Source organism: Haliotis rubra, unplaced genomic scaffold (genome assembly GCF_003918875.1).
Source record: "Haliotis rubra isolate DU_JTF1 unplaced genomic scaffold, ASM391887v1 Scf245, whole genome shotgun sequence".
NCBI classification, from domain to species: domain Eukaryota; kingdom Metazoa; phylum Mollusca; class Gastropoda; order Lepetellida; family Haliotidae; genus Haliotis; species Haliotis rubra.
Genome location: NW_025766503.1, coordinates 1,040,890 through 1,061,034, shown reverse-complemented (window position 1 = coordinate 1,061,034; position 20,145 = coordinate 1,040,890). Strand labels below are relative to the sequence as shown.

The window sequence follows — 20,145 nt, the reverse complement described above, 5'->3', positions numbered from 1 at the left end:
TTCCGCATATAAAATCCACGAAAACTTATAGCCAATCACATGCTTAGTATAACATCGGGATTTTCCGTTTTTCGATAATGAAAGGGGATGTAGACAGGGTGATCCCATCTCTCCATATTTAAAAGGAATTTATAAATCGACATCGAGCATGTTTTTGGTCAATATGCAGACGACACTGAATTATTTTTGGACGGTTCCAAACCTCTCTTAATGAAGCTATGAAAACTTTGCTTTCCTTTTACAAGATGTCAGGTTTGAAAATAAACATTGATAAAACAAAAGCAGTATGGCTAGGCTCAATGGCAGGTAGTAAAATAGTTCTATCCCAGGACTTTAAGCTGGATTGGCATAATGAGAATTTCGACGTATTGGGAATCAAATTAAATGCTCATTTAGAAAACCTATGGGTAATCAATACAAAGAAGAGACTCGAAAATATAAAAAGAATTCTACTGAATTGGAAAAGACGTAATTTAACGTTGATAGGGAAAATAACCGTTGTTAAAAGTTTAGCTTTATCCACGATTGTCCACATCTTCTCTTCTCTCCCTAATCCCCCTAAAACATTTATTACTGATTTGAACGGATTATTCTTCAAATTTATATGGAATGATAAAACTAACAAAATAAAATGAATTAATTTAGTACGAAGAAGGTGGTCTTAGAATGGTCGATGTGAAAACCTTTATGGACTCTTTAAAACTTTCATGTTTGAATAGATATATTTCAAAACCTAAGAACTATGCTCTTGCCGGTTTCCCTTTACAAAACCTTCTTCATTTAGGAGCCAACATTACAAAATATTATAAAGTTAAATATCCATTTTGGAAAGATTCTCTTGATGCCTGGCATAGATATGTTAAAAGATCGGCATGTAACAATAACGACATTACTGAAATATTCATGCAGCCATTATGGCTAAATCACCAGTGTAACCAGCCAAGTTTGATCATTCATAACTGGATTAAATGTGAAATTGTTTATATTAAAGATATTTGTAACGACCACGCATTTCTAACATTTGTGGAACTTAAAGCAAAATTTGGTATTAAGGGTACTGTACTTGACTTTAATCGTGTTCTCCTTAGTATACCCAAACAGTGGAAAGAAAATATACGAACAAACAACAACTTTAATTTACCGTTGTTATCTATGTGCTGTCCTTGGAACGATTTGATTAAACCTAGTAAAGGTTCAAGGATATTCTTTGATAATTTCATATCTGACTATAACATTCCGAATGTGTGTCTCAAATGGAACGGGGAACTAAATGATATGATAAATTGGAAAACCATATTTTCACAATATAGACAATCCACTAAAGACACGAAACTCTTTTCAATATAAGTTTTTGCACAGAGCCATTTACACTAAACGAGAACTACTAAAAATGAAATTGATAGATAATAACCTAGGTACATTATGTGGTTCAGTAAGTGAGGATATTTACCATGTATACCTTGATTGTCCAACCATCAAAATGTTCTGGACAGATTTGAACAATTGTGTAGCTCAAGTCCGTGGAAAAAATGTACTGAAACGTCAAACCATGATATTCTATTTTGTTGCAGTGGTAACCACTTACCCAACCACATGATACTATTGGCAAAGTGCCACATTTTCATAATGAATATAAAAGGACACAAACCAAGTTTCACCATCTACAGAACATTATTAAAGGACATCTATGAGACTGAGAAATTTATCGAGAAGAAAAACGATAATATGAAACATTTGTACAGAAAATGGAATGTCCTAGATGCAGTCATGTAATTTATATTTTAGTCTTTCAATTCTCTGTAATATTAGCTAGCATCTCAGTTGTTTAATCTATATTCCCAGTACCATATGCTATACATTGTCTGCTTTTTATTATGCAACCTGTACCATTTTACTCTACCCACATATCTTGTTCAACTGTAACCAAATAAAGTGAATAAAAATATTTTTTTAAAAACCAAACAAACAACAAAAAAACATCGGGATTTTCCAATTCAATGATGGCGGACCTTAGCAACCATGTGCATTTGTCAAAGTTAGCATTCACGATCGAACATTATTACAAATTATGATAGCAAATACTAAAACGGAGTGTAAAGGGGAAAGTGGTGAAAATCGGGGATAAGTCCTGACAAAAAGAAAACTGATGGCAGTCATAAATGTGCTCCTGTAAGTTCATTTTAGTGGAAGCTTTACTTAACATTTTCTAACCAAACATTAAAGACTCTTTCACTGTATTGGTCATGATGTTAGTGAAGTACATTTTACAATGCCATATGGGGGCGGTGGGGTAGCCCAGTGGTTAAAGAACCACTAAACTTTGTTTTTTGTTACTCTTTAACCATTACATATGAAAGATTTGTAGTTAGTCTTATGCGGAACACCAAATTTATTCTTTAAAAACTTGTGGTTAATTAATACCGAGCGATTAAAAGTGGCCAAAAAGTCGCCTGCTTCCCTCTCGCCCGCCAACGAAACCACAGACAGGTTACGTAACTCTGTCGCCAGAGCACTGCAGTGACGTCATATGAGGAACGATTTTCAGTTAGTTGTATAGAGAGTGTGTAGCACACTCATCATTTTGATGATTTCTCGACATCAACGGCGACATGCGAATCGTTGCTTTGTCGTCAAAGTGCTCCTAGAGGGTCGGGCGATGGTGTCACCATGCACAGATTTCCACAGGACCCGCGGTTAGTGCTAAATGGGTTATGTTTGTGAGTGAGAGGTGGCGTTGTGGAAGCCTGAAACGATATCTTACTTGTATTCAGATCGCTTCTCGGAAGTTAAAGAATCAAAACTACTTACTAGTTGTAGTAAAATATGTATATGATTGATGACCATAAAGATTTTCCATGACACAACTTGTAACATAACGATTTCTTCCTCGAAGTGAGGTTGTGGTCGGTAACAATAATATTGTAAGTGGTATTATATTGAAACCCACCTGCGCCACCGCGAGAGAAATTGTTATGTTATACGGTATGTCATGCAAAATCCTATTGGCCATCAATCAAATACATATTTACCACCAGTAGAAAGTAGTTTTGATTTTGTAACTTCGGTGAAAACAAACCTAAATAGCATTTATCCTCAGACTGGCGGATGTTCCAGACAGGGTGCCGCCATTTTTGAAAATCGTAAAGTCTGTTAGAATTAATGAGATTATAGTTTGTTTTCATCAAGTTAGAAAATCAAAACTACTTTCTACTCATAGTTAAATATGTATTGGAATCATAACCAAACGGATTTTGCATGACACAACTTATAACATGACGATTTCTTCCACGGAAGCGAGGTGGGGGTCGAAGTCACAATACTGCGCGATACATTTCTTGCTACATTCACATGGTTAATGTCCACTCACCAGTATGTAGATACTAGTCAATGTGCGTCTTTATATTTGGTCTTATAATCCTAATTAGTTTATTATCATACTTGTATGCATTTTGAAACTAAATAAAAAGCAGACGATCTGCTGATACTTATAGTGAATTTATAACAGAACTGTAATATCTAGACATTTTATAGTTTGCCAATGTGAATCATAATTCGCACACACACACCCTAGAGTTGTCTGTCTCATTACACTTCACGGCGAAAACAATGATTCTGTTGAATGCTACGACAAATGAATAAAAACAACATGCAAATATTAAAATTAAAACAGATCAAAGTTATAAGAACAATATCAGGCCATTACCTTGTTCGAGGAATGGATCCATCAATATCCACAAAACTGTTCCAAATGATGTGTCTTTTAACAGTTTAATATACGAAAAAGTGATAAATCTTTTCAGGTATTGGTGTATAGTCTCATTGGTCACCCAAGATAGCACACCTGGCAACCAATTGCATAATGTCCGCCTTTCTTTAAAAACAGTAAATTAGTTAACCAATAATGGGCAATCAATCAATGTATTGCCGATTAATCCTTTGAAAGAAAGACGTTGTTTTTACGCAGACACCGACACAACAGAGTGTATTCAGTATAGATTAGTAAATCTGCATACATAAACACTACCTTTTGACAAATCCGCTGTGTAAGATAAAAGTAATTAATCAATCAGCGTGTTATCGGTTAATCCTTTGATCGATGTTAATAATGTTGAATATTTACCCAAGACACAAGAAATGCCAAATGGGAACCTTTGTCGGTAATCTAAGTGTGTTACCACTAATTATACCTGTTATAAATTCATTAACTGACCATCAAGTGAATGATGACAAATAACATATGTAGGTATATACCACCTAACACGGGTTACAACAAGGGAGTATTAATTGATGTATTGCATGTGAAAACTTATGGGCCGACACTGTTTTGAGAATACAAACAGATTTTTACATGACATGATTAAATATCGAGGTAAAAAAACACAGAAATGGGATCAATTTGGATCAGTCATTATAAAAATAGGGCCTAACGCCACCGATCGATTTTGACAGAATCATCTATGAAAACAAGTTGTAACTCGGAAACTAGGCAAAGCAGGAGACAAAAGTAAATGACAGTAGATTGTGAGAACATATAGCTTTCATTTTCCACAACAATTGTCACGATTTCAGGTTTATACAAGCCTGTAAACAAGATAATTTACCCCCTAAAATGTTGATGAATTCTGCATCGGCCCTCAAAGTTATTCCTCATATGACGTCACAGAGACGCGGCTCGCTCTAATTGGTTGAAATTTCGTTCGCTGGTAAGAATTGTGCACTGTTGTCAAAAAGGTCGATTTAAGTCAATTAAAGGTCGAAATGAGTAGTTTTAATGACGGGGTTTCATTTATAACGATGCCAGTTAGTGATTTATGTATTTGTACCCCCTAGGGTTTATGTGACCTTTAAAGCTTTCACTCGTCACACCAAAGACCTTAGTTAAATTCCCCACATGGGTACAGTGTGTGAAGCCCATTAATGGTGTCCCCCTGCCATGATATTGCTGGAATATTGCTAAAAGCAGCATGAAACCCAACTGACTCAATACAATGTCATACAGGATGTAACTAAAACAGTTTGTAAGTGGGGAATTGTAAACTCCAATTTAGGAATTCTTCCTGATATTTGATGCATACCATGACAATAATGTTTGTGTAATGCTTTGTGTAAAATGTATAGATAAATTTGTATTTATTGACTCTGTTGCAGATATGTTTTTCATTTGTTTCTCCAAGTTGATGACAAGTGTATAATTAGGCCACTTCCCATCCTGACACTGTCCTCTGTGTGTTCAGGCAGGTACTACTACGAAGCAGCAGTGACAGATGAAGGGCTGTGCAGAGTCGGCTGGTCCACAGATCGGGCAACACTTGATCTGGGCACTTGTAAATTTGGATATGGCTTTGGAGGAACTGGAAAAAAGTCCAATGGAAAGCAGTTTGATAGTTATGGAGAGGTTAGTCTGTCTTCTATTATGGCTGTAGGTAATATAGATGCAAAACTGTAAAATAATACTAGACTTTCACATGGGCTATATCTGCCTTTTATGTTAGGTCAAGGTATTTTGTCAAGTGATGTTGGTTCCAGGAATTATGTCCAGGAAATTGTTGGTTCCTGGAATTAGATCCAGGTAATTATTGGTTCCAGGAATTAGATCCAGGGAATTTGTTGGTTCCAGGAATTAGATCCAGGGAATTTGTTGGTTCTGAGAATTATGTCCAGGGAGGTGTAGATTCCAGGAATTATATCCAGGGAATTGTACATTGATGGAATTGATGTTAGGAATTGTTGGCTTCAGAAACTATATGCAGGGAATAGTTGGTTCCATGTATATGTATTATGTCAAGGACTTATTAGTTGAAGCCATAACTGCACATTTATCAATTCAAAGCACTATGAAAAGGATTTTGTTTTATTTTTCCTTATCCTGACTCATGTATTTTTGCTTGTCTCCTTCCTCTTGCGAACGTTAGTGGAACACTTGTATCTCCTTATTGAAGCTCCTTTCAATAAAACAGACGTAAAATCACTACTCACCATGAGTTATCTCCCTTGACGTTTTGGCGGGAAAGAGGCGCCACCCGTCTTCCCACGCTTCACTCTCTCCTTCTTCGCCCTAGTGGACGGTTGGGAGTGCACCTGTGTCTCCAATACGACACTATATCCTTTGATTTTTTAGTTACTACCCTATAAATTACCTTTATAGGGGTTTAGACAGTATCCTTCAACAATATGGTTTGAAATTTATTCGTAATTTGACTGTTTATTCACGTTTTTGTACGTGATTGTTCAGTTGTTTACATTTCATGAAAACCTGTTTTCGTTGTAGATTTAGGTTCTCTGCTGCAGACCCGCATTTATTGTGCCCTAGCTGCACAACAACATTTACTTGCAGCTCTCGCTGTAAACTTTGTAAGCATTTAACAGAAATTCAATTTAATAAATATTCTTTCTCTGTACTTAGGCGTGCTAGCGACAAATCCAGGCGACTTTTACAAGTCATGGATAAACCGGTGGAGTCCCTCATGAGCTGTCTATCGTTGTCAGACGACTTACTACCATCTAGTGACCTGCCGGAGATGTCCTCGGAGGATGGGCGTGGGACATTGTCCGCCACTTCGAAGAAAAGGGCTGCTACATCGGACAACCCCTCAACGCAGACTAAGAAGAAGAAGCCATCCTCTACGCAGAGAAGGCCACACACCCCTAAGACGTCTAACAGCTCTACGGGGACTTCTGTGCAGACCACGGGGACCTTCTCGGCCGAGATCGTCCCGATGGCAGAGAGAGGACTCTACAATGAGCCGCCGCTGATCATCCCTGAGATGCAGCAGAAGAAGAAGAAGCAGGCTGCAGCAACGGTAATGTCAGCAGAGCTGTCTACACAGTCAGAGGCACCATCTACACTGACGGGAGATGAGCGATCCCTGGACCATATCGCTACCAGCGCAGAGAGGGCAGCTCTTCAATCATCGCAGACATTCAACCCCGGGGCCTTCATGCAGCAGTTCTCTCAGCAGATAATGGAGATGATGGAGAGGCGCTTCGCGCAGGAAAGAGCATTGCATGAGGGCTCTCATGCTCAAGGCATCACCCGCAGAGAGGACCCCGACCTGCATGAAGGCAACGCTGACGATACATCAGAGAGGCCCTCCAGCGAAGCTACCTCCAGGAACAAGCCTGCGCGCAGGCCTGCACGCTTGTCTTCAGAGGAAGCAGAGGAGGAACCTTCACGAAGGCTACCCACCTCACAGAGGAAGAAACCTAGCACCAGAGAGACGTCTCGGGACTTGGACCCTCATCTAGATCTCTCACCTTCGCAAAGGTCTTCGGACATAGCCTCAAGGACATCGTCAACATCTCGCAGATCGTCATGGGATTCACCGCGGTATTCACGAACCAACAGACGCTCACCTCCACGCAGGTCGCCGCGCAGATCGCCCTATAGACGCAGCTCAACAGGTTCAGCTCCACGCAGATCTCCACGTAGATCACCACGCAGATCGCCACATAGATCGCTACACAGATCCCCAGCGAAGAACGATCAACGATCTTATAACAGTGGACCTGATACAGAGGACGACGGCGGTATCATCTTCTCGGACTCAGAGATAAAATACTGGATGGCTAATGGACTGGACTTAGCGTCACCCTCTAAGGAAGAGAATGCAGCACGCATGTACCTAATGAAGGACTATGATGTCGACACGATCACGCTACCGCCAATTGATCCCATCTCGGAAGTACCAGAGAACTTGGACGCAGCCTTCAGGAAGGCAACGAAGTCTCAGACTCCGCATATCCTACAGTTCAACGCAAAGAAGTTCTCTCTACACAACATGGACCCCTTCATGAAAGCACAAGAAATCGATGACAACTATAAGGTTATCAATGACGCCCGGAACAAATCTTACAAGATTGAGGACAAGAAGTTGGCGCAGATAGACACGATGACCAGAAGGATGTTCTTCGGACTGAACAGATCCAGGGCAGTGAATGAGACACTCATCGCCAAGTTCAGGGACTCTACTGCAGAGGAAGACCGGATGATCTATTCTGCTCTACTCACGCAGAAGAAGGACCAGCAGTTTATGACGGACCATCTATCATCCATATCAGCAGCACTGACGTTAGCTAGACGACAAGGACTACTGTCTTCCTGCAACTGGAGCGAACGCTTCACAAAGTCGCTGTACACAGCCCCATGGTCTACTGCATCCATCTTCGCAGGGGATATTGACACTGCCGCCAAGGAAGTCACTAAGGACTCCAGGGAAGTCCTAATGATCAAGTCCATCGATACACTAGCCATTGTCATCAGGCAGACGTCCCAGCGCTACTCGGGCAAGTCCAAGTTTGCAGGCATCCAGAAAGCAAGAGAGAAGAAAATGGGGACCTCCAGAGGAGGAAAGGACCCTTTTCGTCGCCCAGCCGGCAACTAGAGAGGACGTTCCGGACGAGGCAGGGCACCCAGAGGCGCCAGAGACCATAGACGATGAAGGAGGGGTTCGGAACGACTGGAGTTTTCCACCCCCAGCCGTTCCTGTGCAACCTTCACAAGTGGGTGGACGTCTTCAAAGCTACTGGGAGAACTGGGGAATTCTTCAAGATCCATTTGTATCCAACATCCTAAGAGACGGATATCGCATACAACTACAAGCAGCTCCGCCATTAACAGACGAACCTCAGAAGTTCGACTTTGCAACCCATTGGACGGAGACGCTACGAGAAGCAGTCACATCTCTACTAGAGAAGGACGCCATAGAAGTGGTGGACCAGGACCAGATCTCACCAGGATTCTACTCCCCAGTTTTCCTAGTACCAAAGAAAAACTCCAAAGAAAAGTTCCGACTAATCTACAATATGAGGACATTCAACAGAGATTATCTACGCAGACCTCCAAAGTTCAGCATGATTCATCTACCACAACTTTACATCTCGTCCGTCCGATGGACTACATGGCCAGCATAGATCTACAGGACGCATACCTTCATATTCCTATACATCCGGACTCAAGGAAGTACCTGAGGTTTATACTGGACGGACGACACTACCAATGGAAGGTCCTGCCATTTGGAATATCATCGGCCCCCTGGTTGTTTACAAGAGTGACGAAGCCCATAGTCACATACCTACATCATCGAGGTCTACGCAGTGCATTCTACCTAGACGACAGGATTCAAGTTCATCGAGATCCCAATCATTTCAGACTACAGCTGGACTTCACCATCAGACTGCTCACACAACTGGGGTGGCAAGTGAATCTCCTCAAGTCGGACCTAGAACCTACACAGGACCTGCAGTTCTTAGGAATCCGGTTCATCACAACAGGAAACCGCATAGCAGTACCAGAGGACCGATGGCTGAAGATACAACAGACAATATCGCAAGCTCTACTCTCTCCGTGGCCACTACGACAGTGGCAGAGTCTGTTGGGTCTCCTCACGTCAGCACAAGACATGACACGCAGAGGGAGGCTACAACTACGCCCACTACAGGTCTTCGTGAATGCTCATCTGGACGACCCGGACCCCTTCGGACTCCCGGACGGACTAAAGCCATATCTACTATGGTGGACCCAGAGATCGAATGTTTGCGGAGGCACCTATTTAGCAGAGCCGGAGTGCAAGACACATCTCTACGCGGACGCATCTCTCCAAGGTTGGGGAGCACACCTCGACAACGAAGTGTCAGCTGGGACATGGACCATAGAGGAGAAAGATCTGCACATCAACATGCTAGAAATGAAAGCAGTGATAAACGCCATACTCCACTGGACCAGCATTCTGCAGAATGCTCATCTGAAAATATACGGACAACTCCACAGTGGCGTTCTACATAAACAGACAAGGATCAACAAGGTCGGCGAACCTTCTGAACCTCTGCTTTCAACTGTTCAGCATAACAGACAACCTGAACATCCACATAAGAGCATGCCACATTCCAGGAGCCAAGAATGTGATAGCTGACGCACTATCCCGTCCAACGCAGCCATCCCCAACAGAATGGATGCTACATCCAGAGATCTTCAAACAGATCATACAAGAGATGGGAGCGCCACTAATAGACCTATTCGCCACAAGATTCAACAATCAACTGACAACATTCGTCTCACCAATACCAGATCCAAGAGCATGGGCAACGGACGCTCTAAGCATATCCTGGGAAGACTAAACGCTTACGCGTTTCCACCACCAGCTCTAATACCGAGGGTGTAGCAGAAAATCAGGCAGACGAGGCCCTACAACTGATTTTGGTCGCGCCTTACTGGCCAGCGAGAATATGGTTCCCCATTCTCATACAAGAACTAGGACCGCCTCAACTGCAACTACCAAAGTGGACGAATCTGCTAGTACATCCTCACACAAAGCAAGCACACGGCAACCCAGAGGTGTTCCGTCTACACGTGTGGACTGTATTAAGGCATGCTTGAACAAGAGAGGATATTCCGCCAGGGCAGCTAAAGCAGTCACACTAGCTCTAGGCAAGTCTACACGCAACTTGTATGACGACAAGTGGCGACGATTCGAGACATACGCTTTGAGGAACGGCTTCACAGCCATAAAAGCGACACACCCTCAAGTGGCGGACTACCTTTGTCACCTAAGACAAACAAAGCGGTTAAAAGGGTCAACACTCTCAACATACCTTGGGATTGAGCTCAGTTGTCACCATGAGGACGAGTGCAAAACTGACGAAAGTACCAGAGTTACTGGCCTTACTACGCTCTTTTAAACTGGAGGACCAACAACAGAGATTTAAAGCTCCGGCGTGGGACCTCAACATAGTTCTACGACATCTCACCAGCGATGAGCATTGAGAGTTTACCTACAAAAATCTAGGACCAGGAGACGAAAATTCAAGCGTCTTTTCGTCCCGATATCGATATCGACAGCGACACAGACGGAGGTCTCCCGCACTACGATATCTATCTGGATCAGAACTGTCATACTACGGGCCTACAAAGCAGCAGGACTGGATCCTCCAAGAGTCTCCAACCCACATGAAGTTAGAGCTCTGGCGTCAACACTCGCTCTACACGGGAATTGCTCTATCAGAACAATAATGGAGGGCTGCTTCTGGAAATCGGACATGGTGTTTGCCAACCATTACCTGAGGGACATCGCCACCGAAGACGTCTCCGGCATTCACCATTTTGGCCCACTTGTTGTAGCACAACAATTGACAGTCCCACAAAGGCGCTGAGATGATATCTGATATTACTGCATAGCAGTAAATAGAAGTTCCCAGGGGGGTATATAGACGTAATCACTAACTGGAATCCAGAAGTGGCTTGACCCGCCACCAAATCCGACGGATTCTACAAGCAAAAATACATGAGTCAGGATAAGGAAAAATATGTAAATTTCTGAATAAATTTGATATTTTATACTTATCCTGACTCATGAGGTAAGCCCTCCCAACCTCCCCACTAGACACTTTGGATTTCCCCGTAAATTAAAGTGTCGGGCTACTAATTCGGAGAGAGTGAAGCGTGGGAAGACGGGTGGCGCGCCTCTTTCCCGCCAAAACGGCGAGGGAGATAACTCATGGTGAGTAGTGATTTTACGTCTGTTTTATTGAAAGGAGCTTCAATAAGGAGATACAAGTGTTCCACTAACGTTCGCAAGAGGAAGGAGACAAGCAAAAATACATGAGTCAGGATAAGTATAAAATATCAAATTTATTCAGAAATTGACATTGTTTTTTGTATGTTTTTTGACAAGATATTTACATCATGTCCAAGGAACAAACTGTTGAATCTGGAGGTATTATGAGTGACTGAGTTTCGTTTTATGCCACTCTCAGCAATATTCCAGCTACATGGCGGCAGTCTGTACATAATCAGGTCTGGACCAGACAATCCAGTGATCAACTGCATGAGCATCAACCTATGCAATTGGGATATGATAACATATACCAACCATGTCAGCGAGCCAGACCAACCAATCCCGGCGTTAGTCGCTTCTTACGACAAGCATGGGTTACTAAAGATCAATATTCTAACCCGAATCTTCAGGGGTTTGAGGTATTATGACTAGGGCGATACAGTTGTGTTATTCATGGAATTGTGATATCTATACTGATATACATGTCTTGTTGCAGCCGTTTGGAATGAATGACACCATTGGATGCTTCCTGGATTTGGACAGAGGCGAGATAAGGTGGTCCAAGAATGGTAGGAATTATTTTGTTTTTAGCTCACCTGACTGGAAGTCAGATTACCTTACATGAAGGACTGTGTGATTATATTATGTATAAAATACAACTAAAGCAAAGGACTTCCTTCCACAACCTTTCTCTTAATGGAAAGAGGACATCTAAAAAGACATCTAATGGTGGCATTTTTAGAAGTTGGAAATATCTTTCAGTATGTTCAGATACAATTAAAGATACATGTTAAAACTCATCCTTGTCAGATGAGGAATATATATTCAGGTGATATGATTTGACTAGAATGAATTTAAGGGTGTGGATACAGGCAACAGTCTTTCCTAATCATAATCTAAGCAATAATGTTATTTTTCCTTATCCTGACTCATGCTCTTTTGCTTGTCTTCTTCTTCTTGCGAACATAGTGGAACACTTGTATCTCCCTAATTGAAGCTCCCTTCAATGTAAAATCACTAATTAGTACTCACCACAAGTTGCCTCCCTTTGCCTTTGCGCGGGAAAGGCGGCGCCACCTTCTGGCCTCATGCTTCACTCTCTCCTTCTTCGCCCAGTGAGCAGGATGTGAGAGCGCCTGTGTCTCCCTACACACTATATCCTTTGGTTATTCTTAGTTAGTTACCTCTTATAGTTTAATATAGAGGTGTAGCTAGTATCCTTCATCAATATGTATTGATAATTATTCGTATTTCTACTGTTTATTCACGGGGATTCCGTGATTGTTCAGCTAGTTTACGTTGATGAAAATCTGTACTATTTGTAGATTACGTTTTTCTGCTGCTGACCCGCATTTAATATGCCCTAGCTGTACTACGCCTTGTGCGTTTTCTTCACGTTGCAGTTACTGTATTAATCTATCTAATTCTGCATTTAATAAATATCATCTTTGCGTCTTGAGACGTGCAGCAGATAGGTCACGCAAACAAGGTTTAGCCATGGCCGATACATCGGACCCCCTAGCCAGTCAGCTGCTGTCGGACGACCCCCTCCCGTCTGGTGTTCCGCTAGAGTTTCCCTCGGAGGAGGGGCGTGGGATTCAGTCCGCCATCTCCAAGAAGCGTCCTGCTTCCCCAGACATCCCGTCATCGCAGCCAAAGTCTAAGAGGGCCTCGACATCTACTCAACGCAGACTCCGTACCCCCCAGGGCAGCGTCTACCTCCAAGGGGAAATCTACAAAGTCTTCTAGAACGTTCTCAGCCGAGATTGTTCCCGCTGCTGAACTGGGCCTGTATGATGATCAGCCGATCATCATACCCGATCTACGACAACAAGAGACGACCGGTGTCGGCAACAGTGACGTCAGCACAGATCGCCATGCAGCCTGATGTGTCTACACTGATGTCGGACGATCTTCCTGAGGGCCCCGTCGCTAACATCGCAGAGAGGGCACCGACTACATCTTCACAGACCGTCCCAGACGACCTGATGCGGCAAATCATGAAGATGATGGAGGACCGTTACAGACTGGAGAGACAACCAGCCCAGAGCCTGAGCCTTCGCGAAGGCTCCAACGTAGACGACATCCCAGAGGGACCCCCCGTCAACGTAGCGGCCACGACTAAGCCACCTCCGCGAAGGAAGTCACAGACCACCTCGACGAAGGACCCAGATGTACAGCCTTCGCGAAGGGCTTCTAGATCATCACCTACCTCGGACTCTGATGATCAACACTCACATAAAGGCTCGAGAAGGAAGATCACCTCATCCCTGGACTCTGACTCGGACCCCCAGACTTCACGAAAGCCTTCGCGAAGGTCAAGTCGTCGCTCCCCAGGACCGGACGCAGATGAAGCTTCGCGAAGGTCTTCACGAAGGGCACCAGTAACAGGCTCCAAGTCATCTTCGTCCAGAAGGTCATCCAGGGATTCCACAAGGACTTCGCGAAGCTATCAACGTTCACCACATAGATCTCCGCGAAGGTCAACCTTTAGACGCAGCTCGTCAGGCCGTTCACCAAGACGATCTCCTCGCCATTCTCCATGCCGATCACCTCGCCGTTCACCTCGCGATCTCCTCGTAGATCACCACGTCGATCTCCTCGCAGGTCACCACACAAGTCTTCACGGAAGTCCCAAGTCAGGTCTCCTTTAACATCATCCTGTACAGCGGTAGAAGCATATAGCTCACCATCAGAAGAGCATCAACCTCTTATCAGCGATCCCGTTGTAGAAGATGATGGAGGCATCATTTTCTCAGACGCTGAGATACGCTATTGGATGGTTAACAACCTAGACCTATCTTCACCTTCCAAGAGTGGTAATTCGGCGCATACTTACCTGATGAAGGAGGACGATGCAGACACCATCACCCTACCTCCGATCGACCCGATTGCTACGGTGCCACAGAATCTGGACACAGCCTTCCATAAAGCCACTAAAGTCCAAGCGCCACACCTACCGCAGTTTAACGCTAAGAAGTTCTCAACCCATAATATGGACCCCTTCCTCAAGGCACAAGACATCGATGATAATTACAAAGTGATCAACGATGTCAAGAATAAGAACTATAAGATTGACGATCGCAAGCTGGTGCAGATAGAAACCATGACAAGGCGAATGTTCTTTGGCCTTAATAGATCTAGAACGATCAATGAGACTCTTATCACCAGATTTCGAGACACGACATCTGAGGATGATAGAATGATCTACTCGGCCCTACTTATGCAGAAGAAGGACCAGCAGTTCCTAACGGATCATCTCACATCAGTCTCTGCAGCGCTAACTTTAGCTCGTCGTCAAGGCCTCCTCGCTTCTTGCAGCTGGGGTGAGCAGTTTACAGCTCCACTCTATACAACCCCCCGTGGTCTTCACCATCCATCTTTGACGGAGGAATAGAGAAAATCTCCAAGGAAGTCACTAAGGATTCTAGAGAAGTCCTTATGATAAAGTCGATGGACACGCTAGCCAGCGTCATCAGGCAGACTTCACAAAGATATTCAGGGAAATCTAAATTCACTGGATTACAGAGAGCACGGGATAGGAAGATGGCCAGCTCCAGGGGAAAAGATTCTTTTCGTCGCCGGGGCGGTGGGGTAGCCTAGTGGTTAAAGCGTTGGCTCGTCACGCCGAAGACCCGGGTTCGATTCCCCACATGGGCATAATGTGTTAAGCCCATTTCTGGTGTGCCCCGCCATGATATTGCTGGAATATTGCTAAAAGCGGCGTAAAACTCAACTCAGTCAGTCAGTCAGTCTTTTCGTCGCCCATATGGCAACTACAGAGGAGGATCAGGAAGAGGCAGGGCACCCAGAGGTTCCCGCAACTATAAACGATGAAAGACAGGTTCGGAACGACTGGAGTCTTCCACCCCCAGCCGTTCCAGTACAACCGTCACAAGTGGGTGGACGCCTTCAACTGCACTGGGAGAACTGGGGAATGTTACAAGACCCATATGTCTCCAACATTCTTCAGCACGGATATCGTATCCCACTACAGGCCATGCCTCCGCTGACAGTCAACCCTCACAAGTTCGACTTCCAGGCACAACAACTACCAAAGTTAAGAGAGGCTGTTACATCTCTCCTAACCAAGCAGGCCATAGAAGTACTAGATCAAGTAAACATCGAACCAGGCTTCTACTCCCCAGTTTTCCTAGTGCCCAAGAAAAACTCCAAGGAGAAATACAGACTCATTTACAACATGAGCACATTCAACAGAGATTATCTACGCAAACCGCCAACGTTTCGCATGATACATCTACCTCAATTACGGCACTTAATTCGTTCCATGGACTACATGGCCAGTATAGATCTGCAAGATGCGTATCTACACGTCCCGATACATCCCGAATCCAGGAAATACCTACGGTTTACACTAGACGGGCTGCATTACCAATGGAAAGTACTCCCATTTGGAATATCATCGGCCCCCTGGTTATTCACAAGAGTAACGAAACCTATCGTCACCTACCTACATCGTCTAGGGCTACGCAGTGCGTTCTACCTCGACGACGGGATACAAGTAGATCAATATCCACAGCGTCTCAAACTACAGTTAAACTACATCATCAAGCTACTAACACAGCTAGGATGGTTAGTAAATTTACTCAAGTCGGACCTAGTACCATCGCAAGATCTGCAATTTCTAGGCATTCGATTTATCACGACTCTCAACCGTATCGTCGTACCAGAAGACCGATGGCTCAAGATCCAACAGACCATTCCACTAGCCCTACTCTCTCCGCTACCACTACGACATTGGCAGAGTCTGTTGGGTCTCCTCACGTCAGCCCAAGACATGACAGTCAGAGGCAGACTACAGTTACGTCCGTTACAGGTCTTCATCAATGCTCATCTCGACGACCTACAACCATTCAGTCTACCGAAACACCTCAGACCTCATCTACTATGGTGGACCAGGAGGTCGAATGTCTGCGAAGGCATTTATTTAACAGAGCCGGAATTCAAAACCCATCTATATGTAGACGCGTCGCTCCAAGGTTGGGGAGCTCATCTCGCCAACCGGACGGCTTCAGGGTTATGGAATCAGCAAGAAAGCAAGCTCCATATAAACATGTTAGAGATGAAAGCGGTAATCAACGCCATACTTCATTGGAGCACCATTCTGCAAAAGGCGCATCTGATGATTCATACCGACAACTCAACAGTGGCGTTTTATGTGAACAAACAAGGCTCAACGAGATCACTGAACCTATTGACTTTATGCTTTCAACTGTTCGATCTAATCGACAATCTCAACTTACATGTCAGAGCATGTCACATTCCCGGAGCCAAGAATGTACTAGCAGACGCACTCTCTCGGCCACATCTACCGTCACCGACAGAATGGATGCTCCATACAGAAATTTTTGCACAGATTATCAAGCAAATAGGAGCTCCGCTAGTAGATCTATTCGCCACTCGCTTCAACAATCAGCTAACGACATTCGTATCACCAGTCCCGGATCCACGAGCGTGGGCAACGGACGCTCTAAGCATATCCTGGGAGGCCTCAATGCGTCGCAGCGTTTCGCGCCAGCTTAATCCCTCAAGTGTTACAGAAAATCAGACAAACACAGAGCCTCCAACTGATTTTGGTCGCTCTACTGGCCAGCCAGAACGTGGTTTCCCATTCTAATTCAAGAAATCGGACAACCAACACTAGAGCTACCAAAGCGCTCGAATCTACTAGTACATCCTCACACCAAACAGGCGCACGGAAACCCAGAAGCATTCCAACTTCACGTATGGACTGTATTAAAGTGTGTTTAAACAAGAGAGGTTATTCAGCCAGAGCGGCGAAAGCAGTCACGCTTGCTTTACGCTATTCTACACGTAACTTGTACGGCGACAAGTGGCACAGTTTCGAAAATTACGCAGCAAAAAAGGGATTTACAGCGAGAAATGCTACACATCCACAAGTGGCTGATTATCTGTGTTACCTAAGCCAAAATAAACATTTAAAAGGCTCGACATTGTCAACATATCTTGCCGCGCTTAGTTCTGTGATAACTATGAGAACGGATGTCAAGCTAACCAAGACGCCAGAGTTACTGGCCTTACTACGTGCATTCCGATTGGAAGATCAGAAACGGAAGTTCCACGCTCCAGCTTGGGATCTAAATATAGTGCTCCAACACCTCACAAGTGAGGCTTATGAACCGTTGGAATCAACAACCTTTGAATTTCTCTCACAGAAAACCTTGTTCCTGTTATCTCTAGCGACGGCAGCCAGGATGTCAGAAATTCACGCACTAGATTATGAGAGGATACGGTTTGACGACAATCAAAACACAGTGCACTTGGGACTACGATGGGATTTCATCGCCAAAAATCAATTGCCAGGTCAACCAGACAGATTATTCCATGTTCCTGCACTCTCCTCAATTCTCGGATCTCAAGATACGCTGGACCTATCTCTATGCCCAGTCAGAGCTCTCAAAATCTATCTACGACGTTCCAAAATGAGGCGACGACATCTCAAACGATTATTCATCCCTCTATCGGCAACGACTCAGACCGAAGTCTCTTGTACCACCATATCTATATGGATAAGAACTGTCATACTTCACGCCTACAAGGCTGCAGGACTCGACCCTCCAAGAGCATCTAATCCGCATGAGATCAGAGCATTGGCTTCCACACTCGCTCTACATGGTAACTGCTCATTAAATACCATCATGGAGGGCTGCTTTTGGAAATCCGACATGGTGTTTGCTAATCACTATCTGAGAGATATCACCACCGAGGACGTCTCAGGTATTCACCATTTCGGTCCCATGGTCCTCACACAGCAGTTGACAGTCCCTCGTAGAAGATAAGACATAGTCTTACGAGATTATTATGTATATTTCATACCAGTATTATCTAGCTTATAACTCTACAGAGTTTTAGGGCTATTTATATACTTAGCTTAAGTCTACTTAGCCTTAAGCCCAGTACTGATGGTTATGTACAGTTGGGTAGCTTCTCCATGTTGGAGTCGCTTTTTATACCTTTATTGCTATTATCATAGTATATTATTATTGTAATACCCCATATATGGCATTAAACTTATGGTTTATAGTAGCAGGAATTATCCTAATTCAGTGCCATTATGAAGTTCCCGTAAGGGGGACATAATATAAATCACTAATTAATTTTATAAAATCCAAAGTATTCTGGTCCTTCCTACCTCCGTTTCCGTAGGATTCTACAAGCAAAAGAGCATGAGTCAGGATAAGGAAAAATATGTAATTTTCTGAGTAAAATTGATATTTTATACTTATCCTGACTCATGAGGTAAGCCCTCCCATCCTCCCCACATAACACTTTGGATTTCCCTGTAAATTCAAGTGTTGGGCTCACTATATCAGGAGAGAGTGAAGCATAGGGCCAGAAGGTGGCGCCGCCTTTCCCGCGCAAAGGCAAAGGGAGGCAACTCGTGAGTACTAATTAGTGATTTTACATTGAAGGGAGCTTCAATTAGGGAGATACAAGTGTTCCACTATGTTCGCAAGAAGAAGAAGACAAGCAAAAGAGCATGAGTCAGGATAAGTATAAAATATCAATTTTACTCAGAAAATTACATGTTTACTGTATGCTAAAATAAGTATTTATAAGTAACATCCTACATAATACTACATTAATAGTTTAGTTAACTAACCTTTAAAAAAGAAGGTGAGCACAAACAGTCTGTCAGTATCTGGCTGTACAAGCTGATTATGTTGTTGAGTGAGTGCCTTGTGCAAACTCTCAAGGTAGATTGACTTCAAATTGTGCTAACTATCTAAATACCGATACCGTATTTACACAAATAAAACAGAAAATATGCCACTGCTGTATTTACACAAATAAAACCTGGATGGCCCTGCCACATATATATTTAATGAGAAGTATACTCAAAATAATGTTACATTTTGTTGCAGTATTTCTTATTTTCAACTTTTTCTTTTGATCATGCCTGTAAATTATCTCAAAATGCTCATTTGTCTGTGTATTCATATTTTTTTTGATAATGCCAGACTTAAGAAGTGTCATGACATAACCATCAGAATTTATGTATTAGTTAGCATTAATAATAATAATAATAAGGGTACCTATACCACACAATACTCCTCACCACAAAGGGGCATGCTGAGAGCGCGCACAAACACCACAACATTATTATCCCGGATAACCCAAGCTGCCTGTTAGGCGCTGGAAGGTTATAGTCATATGACTTATCCCACCAGGTACCCATTTTCTGCTGGGTGAACAGGGGCAATTTTGAGCCTAAGGTAAGACCACATGTATCACATGTGTTTGTTGTGGGGCAGGACTGAAGTCCTAGAAACTCTCAAGAGTCAAGCTGCTAAACATGGTCACCCATCCAAGGACTCTCCGCACTCATTGTTTTATAACTTCAACTGACTTATGACCTGAGCTTTATGCACAGGACCACCACATTTATGCAGAACATGTTTGAATATCATTGCTCTATGAAGTGTTGTTCAGTGGCTGTCTCTGTTGATTTAATGTTGTCTGTGTAGCGAGGTGTGTGGCAGTGCTAATATACTAGTTTTGTCGTTTGATTATTAGCTTGTAAATATTCTTTTCATTGACACAAAACATGATC

The 20,145-nt window shown here is 43.4% G+C and overlaps 1 protein-coding gene across 1 annotated transcript in view; it reads left to right on the top strand.

Annotated features, from left to right (window-relative positions):
- Positions 1 to 20,145, top strand: part of LOC124279024 (ATP-dependent RNA helicase DDX1-like) — a 396,346-nt gene that overhangs the window by 39,398 nt on the left and 336,803 nt on the right. Inside the window, 2 exon segments of the mRNA XM_046714816.1 lie at positions 5,235 to 5,395; positions 12,046 to 12,118. Coding sequence (XP_046570772.1) covers positions 5,235 to 5,395; positions 12,046 to 12,118 — 234 coding nt within the window.